Source organism: Molothrus ater, chromosome 4 (genome assembly GCF_012460135.2).
Source record: "Molothrus ater isolate BHLD 08-10-18 breed brown headed cowbird chromosome 4, BPBGC_Mater_1.1, whole genome shotgun sequence".
Classification (NCBI taxonomy): domain Eukaryota; kingdom Metazoa; phylum Chordata; class Aves; order Passeriformes; family Icteridae; genus Molothrus; species Molothrus ater.
Genome location: NC_050481.2, coordinates 72,317,627 through 72,332,315, shown reverse-complemented (window position 1 = coordinate 72,332,315; position 14,689 = coordinate 72,317,627). Strand labels below are relative to the sequence as shown.

The window sequence follows — 14,689 nt, the reverse complement described above, 5'->3', positions numbered from 1 at the left end:
CTCGTTTCCCCATCAGCAGCCCTCATGTCAGCAGCCAAATTAAGGGATTACAGCCGGGAACATTTAACGAGATTAGATCGAGGGAGTGTTTGCTCTTCCACCGAGGCTGCGAACAGGAGGATGGGGAGATGCCAACAGCCTCGGTCACACCTACAGCTCCTGCCCTGTCTGTCTGTCTGTCTGTCTGACACCACGCGAGACAAAAGCCAGACTTTGTTTCATGGTGTTCAGCACATCAGGCTCCAGCCCGTGCTGAAAACACACACAAGGGCTTTGAATAAAATTCACGTATCTGCGGCAACCGGAATTTCCAACGCCTGGAACTCCCAGCCCCACCCCAGCCCAGCACGCAGCACTCTGTGGGACCACAGAAGGGATTGAGCTGGAAAAGACCATGGGCAGGGACCCTTCCACTCAACCAGGCTGCTCCAAGTTCATCCAACCTGGCCTGGATTCGTGGGAAGATCCCAAATAAAAAAACCCCAAACGAAAATCAAAGGAATTAAAGCGCTGCTCACAAGAGCTCTCACCCCAAAACACACAAACCCCGATTAAGCACCACAAACAAAAGCTCTGTCTGGCCAAACCAAGCCCAAATTTTGACCAATTAATCAGAAAAGACACGAAGGGAGCCAGGGAGCTGAATTATCCTATTTAGGGAAGTCAGGGTTTGCTCAAGCAAGAGGAAGGCTCGGGGTGACTCACAGGACCCAACCGCTGCCATCCCCGCGGATTATCCAGAAAACATGAGCTGGGTCAAGGAAGTTGGGCCATTTAACACCAACTGTTCCAGTATTTATTTATTTTTTTATGGGCCAGTTAACACCAACTATTCCAGTATTTATTTGTTTTTTGTAAGTCAGAGCTGGTGCACAGCTCTCAGCGCTGGGACTGAATTCTCACAGCAGCATTTTCAAACCTCAGCCAAAACAGCTCCAATGTCTCCTCTAAACCTTCCTCCCTCGGACACGGATGGGAATCAGGGAATAAACATCAGGATCTCCCTATCATTCCTGCACCAAATCCATGCCCTGTGCTGCTTTTCCCAGGCACCCCAAACTGCAGCATTTTTGGGACCCGTTTGGCTTCAAAGCAAGAAAGTTCTCAAAGCAATGAAAAGTTCATCGCAGTGCTCTGCAAAGAGTTGGGGTCACAATTGCTCTGGAGAAGGGAAAGGCTGGGAGCTTCTCCTCTCTGGGATGGGATTAATGAGGGAATGGTTGAATTATGGAATCATGGAATGGTTTGGGCTGGAAGAGACCTTGAAATCACCTCATTCCCACCCCATTCCATGGGCGGTGACAACTCCCACAGTCCCAGGTGGCTCCAAGACTCAAAGTCCAACCTGGCCTTGGATACTCCCAGGGATCCAGGGGCAGCCACAGCAAATCTGGGAATTCCAACCCAGACAGGAATTCCTTCCCCAAATCCTATCCATTCCTCAGCTGCTCCTGGGGCTGCAGCCCCTTCCTGATCCCCTCTCCTTCCACATTGCCTGACAGTCCGGGAGTCCCAAGGAATGTGTCCTCCCTCGGCTCAGTGTCACACCTTCACCCCAATCCCCACAGCAGCCAAGGCCCCCTCCCTGCCCTGGTGGTCAGACCACCTCCATCTGCACCAATTAAAGGCTGGGCCCGATGATCCCAGAGGTCTTTTCTGACCTAAATGATTCCATGATTCTGCAATTAAAGCCCATTAGGCTAATTGCTCTCCTGCTCCCTGTGCATCCAGCACGTGGAGCCCTCTCAGTGCTCGGCTGATCCCACCATGGAGCTGTTCAGGATATGCAGAAAAACAGGGAATAATGAGGGTACTTGTGCCAATATTTAGTCCAAATGGCACTCAGGATTTCCAGTCTTATTAAAAAAAAAATCTTTCTGATCTTGTTAAATCTGTGATGCTTTGGTGAATTTGTTCCATTTCCAGGATGAAGTGTTGGGTTTATCAAAGGGCAGGACACAAAGTCAACCAGAAGGACAGAAGCTCAGTCCAGGACATTCCTGGTTGGTTCATTTTGGGTGTGAAGAATCACAGAACCATGGAATTACTGAGGCTGGAAAAGTCCTCTCAGATCACTGGCACTCAGCTCTGCCAAGGCCACCACTGCCCCATGTCCCTGAGTGCCACATCCACAGATCTTTGAAATCCCTCCAGGGATGGGGACTCCACCCCTGTGCCAGGGCTGGACAAACCTTTCCCTTAAGAAATTCTCCCTAAAATCCAACTGGAATGGGTCATTCAGGTCCCTGGGACACCTGAGGCCGTTTCCTCTTGTCCTGTCCCATCAGGGAGCAGATCCCAACCTCCACCTGCCCATGTCCTCTCTCTGCCCCACAGGAATGGCCTTTTGGAGACCAAATTCCCAAACTCCAACTCCCTGAAATGGCAGAAGCGCATTAAAAGCCGGGAAGTGAAGCTGGCTCAGCACAGCTGGAGCACAAACCCCTCCTCAGCTGCTGTCCTTCCCCTGGGAGCAGCGCTGTGACCTCACAGCTCCGCTCTGCCGTCAGGACAGACAGATGTGGACACACATCCGATTACCCACCCGTCACTCACAGCCAGCAGCTCTGCTCCTCCGGCCAACGGGGCTGGCGCCATTTCAGGCACCAAAAAGCATCTGCCAGCTGCTGCTCCAGCGGGACACAAATCCCTGGAAACCCTGTGTCCCATCTACTCATCCTTCGTGGACAGCTGGGACACCTCCGGGCGTCTCCGACAGCAGCGTTGACACACCTGGGCAATCACGGGATCACCTGGGCTGGAAAAGCCCTCCAAGATCGAGTCAAATTTCTCCCCTGGGCTGGAAAAGCCCTCCAAGATCGAGTCCAACTCCTCCCCAGCACTGCCAAGGCCACCACTGGCCATGTCCCCGAGTGCCACATCCACAGGGCTTTGAAATCCCCCCACGGATGGGGACTCCACTCACCGCCCTTGGGAGTTTTGTTCCAATGCTTGACAACCCTTTCTCCTATAGGAATTCTACAGGAAATCTGCACTTAAGCACTGGAATGGATTTGGAGCCAGAGCACAGAACTTCCCACTCTCACCAGACCAACCTTGAAACTCTCCTAGCAGACCCAGCCTAAAAATAACCCATTTATGCATTTAACGGTGGCTAATCCAAGCCCACACGCCCTGGAGTCGGCAGAACCTCCAGGAATGGAAATGTCCATTTTTATCCCAGGATGGAGGGGAGCTAATTAATTGAAAAACCATCCTGTGATTCCGTGAGTCCAACGGGAAGGTTGGAATGGATCCCGGCGTGATGTTCCTGGCTATACAGTGCCACCTTGCTGTCAACCCATCAGTGAAATGACATCTGGCAAGGGTGGGATGTGCAGCACTTTCACCTCGAGTGACCCGGGAATTCTGGGCTGGAATACGACATTAAAATCACCTTAATCCCAATTCTTAACCTATTCCAAGTGGTCTGCTCTCCGATGGATTCTCCCACAGCTCCACACCATCATTCCCACAGTTTCTCTCCATCCCTGGAGGCACGAAGAGGTTGGTCTCCCTCTCCTCTGCCTCGTCCCCATCACTCCCCTGCCCTTCCTCACTGACCTTATCTCATCGATTTCCCTCCTAATCCACGTGTCCAGCGCTCCGTAAACGCCGCTCAATATTTGCACTCCTCAAATCCAACGGGAAAAAAAATCAATGGGAGACTCCGAGAACAGATTGCTCTGGGATTGCGTGTCTGGGAGGGAATTAATCCCTCGTTCCTGAGGGACACAGGGGCCCCAGGCCTCGCAATCAAAGTCACCTCGATGGGAAGAGCCCCAGTGGTCCTGTCCCTCATCCCATGGTGTTATCCCAGCAAGTTGACTCCTTGGCTGGCAGAACAGCCCAAGGTTTTCCAGGAGCTAAAGTTTCCCTGCTCTGAAATGATCCAGCTGCCCTCGAGAGGTCACAAGGAGAAGAATGACAGGGATGCACTGGGATAAAGTTTCCCTACGGCTTCAAAGGCACGAGAGCTCCGCACAACTTCCCTGGCCACCCACCGCGATCCGGCTGGGGGATCCCATTCCAGGGAAACCCGGGAACGCTGCCCCACCACGGCAGCAACAGAAGCTCCTGTTCCCCTCCCACGGGGGGAACCTCACACGGCACCAGGTGAAGGTTGGATCAGTGAAAGGCAGCTCCATAAAAGCCTCTTTATGGACAGCTCCTCCTCATCCCCCAGGAGCGGCAGCTCCCGGATCACCGGAGCGGGTTTGGTTTCCCAGCCGGGGGTGTGGAGGTGAAGGGCACCCACCTCTGGTCCCCTCTGCTCCTGTCAGTCCCACCTCAATCTGTGGGATGAAGGGAATGTGGGCCCTCTGCAACTCCCGGTGGTGTCTGTTTTCCCGGCTGGATGAGAGACTGCAGTTACAGGGAAGGAATCTCAGGAAGGAGATCCTGGTTCCCACAGCACGGCCCCGCTCCAGGGAGGGTGGGCTGGGGGCAGCCAGAGAGTGCTCAGGAGGAGCCAGAGGCTCCAGCTGAGTCTTGGAGGAATAAAACCCAATGGAAACACGTTCCTGGCCCAGTGCAAGGTCCCTGGGGATGAAGTTCTCCATGGAGTCCTGGGAGTGGCTCCTTGTTCTGCCATAAAATTCCACCAGACCAGGCTGGAGTCACTCCCTATCCCTGGAAGTGTCCAAGGCCAGGTTGGAGCGCCCTGGGATGGTGGAAGGTGTCCCTGCCCATGGCTGGGGGTTGGAATGAGAGGATCTTTGGGGTCCCTTCCAACCCAAACCATTCCCTGATTCCGTGATCAATGTGGGAAGGGTCCCTCCCACCTCAGCACCTCCTGCCCCGACACCCACACCCGCCCCTGTGCCCTGCCCACACGGCATCCCAAGGAATTCAGCACCCAACCAGGAGGTCCCAAACCCCTCTCCTCGCTCTCCAGCTCCTCGTTTCCTCCCTTTATTCCCTTTGTCTGAGGGACTCCCAGTGACAGAGGGTTTGATTGTTTGTTTGCTTTTATTGTTCCAGAGGGCCTAGTGTCGACAGGCTCCACAATTCCCAGCGCCCAGAAACCCCGGAAGCGCTCCCCGCCGCCCAGAAGTGCTAACAGGACGTGTTTGCACTCTGGGTTTTGGGTTTTTTTTTTTGTTTGGAGGCTCTGGGGAACATCCAGGCACTTTTAAGTCCTCCCCAGGCCACTGCATCCCTCCTGGATGGAGAGTGATGGCTCTGGAGCCTGAGCAGCCGAAGGGGAGAGGGATCCGTGTGATTTTAATGGGATTGAACCACAAAAGGCTGGGTTAAAAGCAACACCAAGACCAGTTTAAACCCATCAATGCAGGAGAAATCAGAATTAAGGCTCTAAATCTGCTCTGAGCTCCTGCTTTTGTGTTTCCTGGCCTCTTCCCATCCCTTTTCCACAGAGCACAGTGAGAGGCAGCTTGGATTTCCAGCCCAAACTTTGGAGGATCCTTCCCTTTGTGAGTCAGGCAGTTAACACTGATTTAAAAACAAATAAACCACTCCATGTGCCCTTCTCCAACACTGTTGGGATTCGGGCACTGAGGGAAAAAAAAAAAAAAAAAATAGTGCCCTGAGCCTGACAAGGAAGAAACAGAGTGGTTTGGCCAAGGCTCTGGAATGTTCTTCCTGGAGCGCCGGGCTGGCCGCAGCCCGAGGGATCCCTGCCGGCGCCCCGGGCAGTGCCTGCCCAACAGCCCATGGCTGGGCACGTGGATCCACGCTGGGGGCAGGAAAAAGGGATTTACAGATCATCTCTGATGGGTCTCCAACGTGGAGCAGCGTTCCCGACGGGAATTCCGGGAAGGGCGAGCAGCGCCAGAGGTGTGGGACGCCTGGAAGAGCAGGGCCACAGGCTGGGGCTCAGCCTGAACTTCAGGAGGCCCCAAAGAGCTCCCCAGACATCTCTTGCTACTTCTTAGATGTCTCCCAGCTGCCCTGGGATGGGTTTTGACCCAGATCCACTTGGTTTTCCAGGGAAAACCTCTCATTTTGGTGTCACTACCTGGGGGTCACACATGAACACCGATGCACAGGGACCAGGTGATTCTGGGAGCAGGAAATAAAGCCAAAAAGGGCCCCTCATTGAACACCTGCAGGTTTGGGTTTGATAATTTTGGTTTTCCTCCTTCTTCTTTCTGTTTCTTCACCCCTCCCAAGTGTTTTTAGGGAGCCATGGGGTGGGACTGGGAAGGATGAAGACAATACTTTAATGGGGAATGTTCCTTCTCCCAAGTGAAAAGCAAAAGGAAAAGAGGAAACGGCTTCAAGTTGTGCCACGGGAGGTTCAGGTTGGGTATTGGGGAAGATTTCTTCCTGGAAAGGATTGTCCAGCCCTTTAACTCAATAAATCCGTAACTTCACAGCTTTCCAAAGGTAAATTAATTCCAATTATGGATTGAGAACACAAATCCAGGCATTTCTGGAGAGAGAAATCCAACGTTCAAGTGGTTTCTTTGTCTTGGTGAAATTATTGACTTCCTCCTGCCAGTGACCTTGGAGAGGACACTCAGCCACCCCTGAGGTCCACCAGGAATTAACTGCAGCTTTGGCCCCCCCAGGCAACCTGGCATTCAGGAAAGCCAGGATAATTTGGGTTTCTGGAAGTAGAGAGGTGGGACAGAGGATGGAGGTGAAAATATTAATAATTATAACAATAATAACAACTTCTGGGAAGCTGATGTGGTGATGGATGCCTAGAGAAGCCTCCATCACACTCAGGGGTGTTAGGAAACAAAATATCCTTTAATTAGCAGTAATTAGCTCAGCTGGAAGTCAGGCACCTGCCCTTGCTGCTCTCCATTATCTCCTCAGACTCTTCAGGGCTTCGTGTTTGCACAAGAAGCAGCAAAACGGGCGCTTTTCGATGGCCTGTGGGCACCACCTTAATGAAGGTGATTAATAACGCTGGATAAATGATCCAGGAGATATCAGTCCGTGTAAGGAGCTTGGAGAGGAGCCACTGAGGTAATTAAGAGCCTGGAGATAGGATCTGAACAGCAAAATCCTGGATTTAAGGGTAATGATCCAACCAGCTCCAACCTCTCTCTCCTTGCTGGGAAATGAGGAATTAGGGCTGACAGTGGAACCTGTGTCTTCACACCTCTGTTTCCTGAGTGCTCCAGGTGTGTTTGCCAGGAAAGATTCACGGAGTTCTGGAATTCAGCATTTCCCTTGGCACGTTTGGGAGCTGCAGGCAGGGATCCAGAGCTGGAAAAGGGGTTTGGATCACCAGGCTGGACAGGACAGAGTGGCAGAGGCCACAGAAAAAGTGGTGAAAGAATTCAAGGGTTGTTAAGCGAGGACAGGATCCACAGGAATGAAGGATGCAGGAAAACAGGGAGAATGGCAGAGGTTGATGGTTGGTTGATGATCTGGGAGGTGCTTCCCAACCTGAAGTGATTCTGTGCTGATTATAGATTTCAAAAGATGCAAAATTCCAACTTTCCGTGGCAAAAAAAGTCCCCTGCAAAGGGCCCTAAACAGTGAAGGGGAGCAGAAACCCAGAAGTACAACCTGGCTTCTCAAAATCTGGGTTGAGAACCATGGAAATCATCCAGTCCCAACCCTCTGGGATGGACAGGGACACCTCCCACTGTCTCAGGGGGATCCAAGCCCCAGTGTCCAGCCTGGCCTGGGACACTTCCAGGGATCCAGGGGCAGCCACAGCTTCCCTGGACAAGACCCAGCGCTCAGACCCCTCCTTGGCCGGAGCAGAGCGAGAGAATTCCAAGACCTGGAATTCAGAGTTCAGCTCAGAACCCGAGCTCTGAGGCTGGGCAAGGCGGCGGGGGAGGGGGGCTGGAGCCAAGGGAACAATTTGGAGATGAAAAGCAGCGACTGAAACGAGCTGAAAACCCCTCGTGAGTCACCTTTTCATCCCTGCCCTCCTGCATCCAGTGACTAACGTGGCAACAAAGCCGTGGGAGCTGCTCTCCCAGCAGAAAGCCTGGAGACACAAGCAGGGACATGCGGGAGGAGACACCTCGGCGGGAGAGCTGGGCTAATTGATCATCCCCTCCGTGTGCTTCTCAGCTCCTGCTCCATCCCCCAGCAAAACCAGCTGGGAAGGATCAGCCAAACCAGTTTGCTGAGCAGGATGGCTCTGGGCTCACCCAAAGTCTTGTTTTCGCTCTGCTCCCCAAACATCTCCTGACTTTGCAGGGCTGGGGAGACGCATTTAGCTGTGAAATGCAAAAACAAGTTAAAAAAACCACCCAGAGCTCCCTGCCTGGTGGGGAATGAACCTTCAGGACATCAGAAACCACCCAGCATCAGTCCTGGATGCTGCCATGGACGGATTGGAGGGACTGGCTCCACCTTCCCACCACCAAAATGACAAAGCTGAGAGGTGGCCAGAGCCACCACCAGTGTCACACCAAGGGGACCTTCAGCCCAAATTCACAAGGGCTTTTCCTCAGCCACCACCTGGGCATGGAATCCTGGAGCACATGGAAGCAGTAGGAGACAGGGATACATCTCATGGGAGGTGCTGGGTGGAAAGAGATCCCCCAAAATTGAGTCCAACTCCTTCCTTTGCCTGGGACACCCCAAAATCCCACCCTGGGCACCCCTGGGAGCGTTGTCCCAGCACTCCTGGAGCTCCATCAGCCTCGGGAATCTGCCCATTCCTGGGGGAGCTGTTCCAGTGCCTGACACAAGGACACAATTCCAGGCCTCCCAGTGCCCCTAGAGCAGCCAACAACCCAGCCAGAGGGGGTTCCCAACACCTGATTTATCAGCTGGTATTTGATAAGGAGCCAGGCTGGATGCCCACCGTTCCAGCACCACTGGAGCTCCCGGAGTGACCTCACACTGGCTGCTCCCTCCAAGGGAGCAGGTGGTTCCTTAAATCCAGGCACAGAGCCCAGGAATCCAGGCTGCTGGAATGTCAGGCTCAGGGATGAGCTCACGCTGCAGCTCTGCTCCTCTGTTTGGTTCTTATTTTTAGATAAAAAGGTGCAGGGCGGGAGAAAACGGGAACATCTGGGGACTGCACACAGGGCAGGAGAAAGAGGAAACCTGGGAGAGGTTAGGGATGCCCCTGGATCCCTGGCAGTGTCCCAGGCCAGGTTGGACACTGGGGCTTGGAGCACCCTGGGACGGTGGGAGGTGGAATGGGATGGGATTTAAGGTCTCTTCCCACCCAAACCATTCCATGATTCCATCACAGAGCAGGGATGGAAGGGAATTGTGTTCCTGAGGGGATCATTCCTTTATTAAGTGTCTCTATCAGGGTTAATAAGAGAAAAATGAACACACTGGAGGGCGACTTCCCATTCCCAGCTGGCTGGGGTCCAGCAGGATCCCACAATAACCACAGCTGGATCCCAACACAGGGAAAACACACAAGCAAAGCACTTCCCATTTGACAAGCAGTAGCAGAGTCATGGAATGGGTTGTGTTGGATGGGACCTTAAATTCATCCCATTCCTTGGGAGGTTCCCACTCCCAGCTGAACCATGGAATGGTTTGGGTTGGATCTTAAATCCCATCCCATCCCATCCATGGGCAGGGACACCTCCCACTGTCCCAGGCTGATCCAAGCCCCAGTGTCCAACCTGGACACTGCCAGGGATCCAGGGGCAGCCTCAGCAAATCTGGGAATTCCAGCCCAGCCCCTGCCCACCCTCCCAGCCAGGAATTCCTTGCCAAGATCCCACCTAAGCCTGACCTTGCCTGTCTTAACCCCACACTGATGGGGTTTGAGGAGCTGATGCTGAAACCCAAACCCACCAAGTTTGCATCAAGCAAAGCAGAAAAATTTGGGGGGAGAAGAGTGGAACCTCCCTGTCCCCATCCCTTGGACACCCAGGTGCCTCAGCCCAGGTGGGTTCCCACCTGCCTTGGTCCAAACATGCCTCAGAGCTCAGGCTGGCACTTGCAGAGGAAACTCAGCGCTCAGGATTTGTAACTCACTGGACAGAAGGAGAGGCTGGGAGGAGGGAGCTCTCATCACTGAGTGCATTCCCTCCCCGGAGCCCAGAGTGAAATTCCTCAAGGGCTGGATGCAGATTTTTCTTGGAAGGCGGCCACGAGTGCTGATCTGGCTTCTAGGAGAGATCAGCGTGGCCAAGGACTGCAGGGACCTCAGAGACCAGCACAAAACCCTCCCCTTGCACCAACGTCCTCACAACAAACCCGTGAAAACCAAAAATTAAAACCCTTCCAGCTGTGGGGAAAACAGGGAATGATTCCACGTGCAGGCTTGGGAATGACCTGAGAGCACCTGGATATCCCCAGTGGTGTTCGGATATTCAGGGGTGTTTGGTGAAGATCCAGGAGTTCCTTAATTCAAATTTCAGCAAGGGACTAAATGGGACTAAATTTATTTCAGATTTCTAAAATACAGCACTGAGTGTGCAAGAGCAACGTTTAAACTGGAAGGGGGAAAAGCAAATATTCCTTCCTTGTAAAACCTGAAATATTTGAGTCTCACTCCTGCAGAAGGAATTGAGATGGGAGTGGGTTTCCTTTATGACCTCATTAAGGGTATTTATGGATTTAGAATTGTCCCAGAATAGGAAATCAAGGCCCATTTTACATTTCTACCTGCTCAAAATAGTGATTTTGATTGCCTGGGCTCAACTCTTCCTCTTTTCCAGACAAGGATGGAATTACTCCTGATTTCATTGGGCACAAGGGGAAAACCAGGATTTTGATGTACAAAACTCGAGTCTGCTGCTCTGAACAAGGACAAACTCTGATGCCTTTAAACAGTGACATCTTTTTAGGGTTTATTTCCCACTACAAGGATCTGCACCAAGGCACAGACCAAGTCAGCACATTTTCCCATCACTTCATATTTTTATTAATTTTGGTCACTCCCATAATCATCCCCCATTACAGCGAAAATTTTCTCGGATTTACAAATGTTCTGCAACAGCTCCTACTGAAATATGTTGGGAAGGGAAATCTCCTGAATTTCCCTACTTTGGTGAATTTTTGCCCAGTCATTTCTCCTCCCTCCTTCCAACCCAGCTGGGTCATTCCATTTGAACCAACACTGATGTGATATTTCACAGAACCATGGAATGGTTTGAGCTGGAAGGGACCTTAAATCTCATCCCATTTCATCCCCTCCCATGGATAGGGACACTTTCCACTATCCCAGCCTCAATGTCCAACCTGGCCTGGGACACTTCCAGGGATCAGGGGCAGCCACAGCTGCTCTGGGAGGCCTTGGGCTCCATCCCAGTTCTTCTCCACCCTCACAGAGAGCAATTCCTTCCAAAAATCCCACTTAATCTACCCTGCTTCAGTTTAATTTCATGGCTTAAAAGAGAAAGAATGCCAAGTCCAACAAGAGAAATGTCAAGACAAGTCGAAGAACAATCAAAGACCTTCATTCATGACCTTCCCACCTCTCCCTGCTCCCAGCTGGAGCTGCAGTCCAACAAGAAGTGCTGGGAGTGTTCAGAGGGGGTCCGGTGGCCACAGAGAACCTTGCTTGGATGGGGTCTGGTGACACATTCCCACATGCCACCAGATCAGGTTATGGACAGGACCAGGGAGGGGGAACTGCCTCACCTTTCCATGCTACTGGATAAGTCAGGGATGGGTCAGCTCTTCCCCATTATCTGCACAACACCTTGATTTTCCCCTCATCAATCATCATCCATTACCCAGGAGATCCAGGACTTCCCATCCTGTATCTCCCCTTTCTCCTTGCTTGATCACAGAATCCTGGAACAGTTTGGGTGGGAAGGGATCTCAAAGCCCACCCAGTGCCACCCCTGCCATGGGCAGGGACGTTCCCATTGTCCCAGGGTCCTTCGATCTGCTCCTTGTCCAACCCGGCCTTGAGATTCAGAGGTGCTGCTGCTTTTAAACGCAAGAACAAAACCTGGGAGCAAGAACAATGTTCTTAAATGCAAGAACAAAACGCCTGGAACAAAGGCAAAACCTCCGTGTCCAAGGACACCCATTGGATAGAGGAGGAAGGACTGAGGAGGCTCCTGCTCCTCCTCCTCCTCACGCGAGCTGGGTCCCTTTTGGCTGCGTTTTGCACTCATGAACCACACGAACGCTTCACTGGCTCGACCTCACTGAGACATTCCCAGGCGTTTCACTCTTCCAAGAGCCCCAGGTTCCCTCTCCAAAACCCCCACACTCATTTCCAAGCCTGGTGCTTGGAAAAGGCCCAGGGCCTCCACATTCCCTCACACCCAGCAGGCTGCGGGCGCGTCGAGGGCCGCAGTCAATAAAGCGCCAAGGAGCTAATGAAGATAAAAGCGTCAACACAGCCTGGTGATAACGCACACCTCTCCCATGGAGCTGCTGGGACCGTTTTTGCAAACAAATTTTTCAGTTCCTGGTGGGCCCGGGCCCGAAAAGCGGCGTCCTGATATTATTAAAGTTAACACAAGTGTCGTGGGATGACAGATGGCTCCCTGCACATCAATTGGATTCTGAGGAGTTCTCAAACCCTGGCGGGTTGAAAGCAGCTCCAGCACGAATCAGGCAGGGGCAAGATCATCGATACAAGGGATTATGCAGATTTAAGAAATACCCTCGGCACCCGAAAGTTTTCAGAATGCAAACTACGTCAACCCCACGAACAAGAGGCACTGCATCATGATGGCAGCAGGGACAAAGCCAGGGGGGTTTAACAGACAAAAAAAGATTGTTTTAATAGGAGAGAAGCATCAGTCATTGAGTCTTACTTCATTCAGACTTTCCCTCCAACCCATCCATCTTCAGTGCCAAGAGATGACAGGACCACCTCACTTTTCCCCCCGGCCTAGTGTATCAATAATGCCCATTTCTCCCCAAACAAATGACTCCCCAGAATGGCCCTTTTCCCAAAATTGGCTGCCAAGCCCCACAAAGGCCTCAGTACCTGCTATGGTCAACTTGGCTCCAACGGGGCCCCCTCCAGAGGTGGCCACCGATGGGTGGAGCCTTCCCCAACCATCTTCCCCAAGAGCCACTTTTGTCATTGCTGGCCGGGGAGCATCTGCGGAAGAGGGGACCGGGACGGGGGGGTGGCCGAGGGACACAGAGAGGGGACACAGAGAGGGGACACAAACGGGCACGGACACAGGGGAATGCAAATTCCTCCGCCCTCACAAACGCCTCCGTGGGCATTCTCTGGGAACAAAGGTCCCCGAGGCGGGCGGGCTCTGCATCACTGCTCTCTCTGTTCCCAGCACCTGCTCGGCACCGGCCGCGGTCCCTCCGCGCCGCGGCGGCAGGAGCCAAGGGCAGCACAATGGCCCCGTTGGCCAGGGTCAGGCCTGGCTTTCTTCCTCACCCCCTTCCACCAGCCCTTTTCACCTCCACCATCTCCAGGAGCGCTCGGCGAGGAGGTGGCTTCGAGCGACGAGAGGAGGAGGAGGAGGGGGGAAATATAGGTCTCTGGCGTAAATCACTGACGCCGTTTCCCCTCCTCTCCCTTCCCTTAAGACCTGATGGTCTTCAGTCACACATCTTAAAAGCAAAACAAAAAACAAAAACACAAAGACTTACTTGTCTCAAGTCGATGAAGGCCAACTGCAGCGTGTCCCCTTGGAACCCAGGCACTGGGCCGGATCTGGCAAACTCTGTGGGAAAGAAAAGAGGATAAAAAGCGCCTTTAACTAACCATGGACAGGGAGATTGGCAGACGGATGACAGGGAAGACAAGAGAGGCTGGGGGAGAGGAGGACCGCGCTTCTAAGGAGTCATGTCTCCCTCCCTTCAGCGTCTTTGTTCGCCCTTCAAAATTCGTGTCATCAAAACACCATTAATTCCACCGTCCTGACAGCAAGGAAACTGTACTAATTCGACCTGAAATTTATTCCCATGAGCCGCACTGGGCTTCAGAGTATTTGTTTTGTGAACGGACAAACAACTCGCCCAGAAGAAAGGGGGGGATGGGGGTGGAAAAGTTTTTCCTCTCGACACAATAAAATCTTCAGCTGTGAAACTCTTTTCAGTTCCGAAAGCTATTTATATTTTAGGGCGCTGAAGGAATTTTCTAATTTCACGCCTGTCACCAGGCTCCATGAGCATTCATCAAAAAAATATGCCCAGCCGCGTCATTAATTATCAGGCAGCAGATTATTTGCATGATCTGGTGATGGCGCCTCTTGGTCAGCCCAAACGCGGAGACCCGCGGCCGTTGGGTGGCATTTTTATTTCTGGTGGATGAAGACATCTGACAACTGAATAACGTTGGCTTCTAAAGCGAAGAGAATATTTCCAAGGCCACATTTATCTCCTTCCAGCCTAATCTGGCCAAAATGTCATACTTTGGTTGTTCATTTTTCTCCTAATCCATTCTTTAAGCCGAACCTAAAACCGCTGAAGGGGCTTGAATGGATCCATCTTAGAGGACCTTGGTTCTCCCATGGCATTTAGCAGCTTTTCCTTGGGAATGCTCATGAAGCCGACGCCTGCACGCATCCCAGGGTGTCTTTTGAGGTTGGTTCTGCCCAACTTCACTTCATTTTCACCCTCTGCAGTTACAGCTTCATCTCCTCCCTCCTCACAACCTCTCAGCGCTGAGGGGACCTGGGTTGTGAGGCCACAACTCAACACCACCAAAGGCTGGAGGGACAGCACCTGCCTGGGGTTGAGCTGTGTGGCTCCTGCAGGCACCAGAGGTGCTGGAGGAATGAAATGTTTTCTTGGGATGAAGCCAGGTGTGATGGCAAAAAGGGAGAAAGGAGGGAAAGTATACACCTAATACAGATTTTTCAGTTGCATGGCCCATTGTCGCCCATCTATC

The 14,689-nt window shown here is 52.5% G+C and overlaps 1 protein-coding gene across 4 annotated transcripts in view; it reads right to left on the bottom strand.

The window, feature by feature from the left end:
• Positions 1 to 14,689, bottom strand: part of EXOC6B (exocyst complex component 6B) — a 310,416-nt gene that overhangs the window by 56,927 nt on the left and 238,800 nt on the right. For all 4 annotated transcript variants that reach the window (XM_036382126.1, XM_036382128.1, XM_036382125.1 and 1 more), the window contains one exon: positions 13,447 to 13,520. In XM_036382126.1, the coding sequence (XP_036238019.1) occupies positions 13,447 to 13,520 (74 nt within the window). The remainder of the gene's footprint in view (positions 1 to 13,446; positions 13,521 to 14,689) is intronic.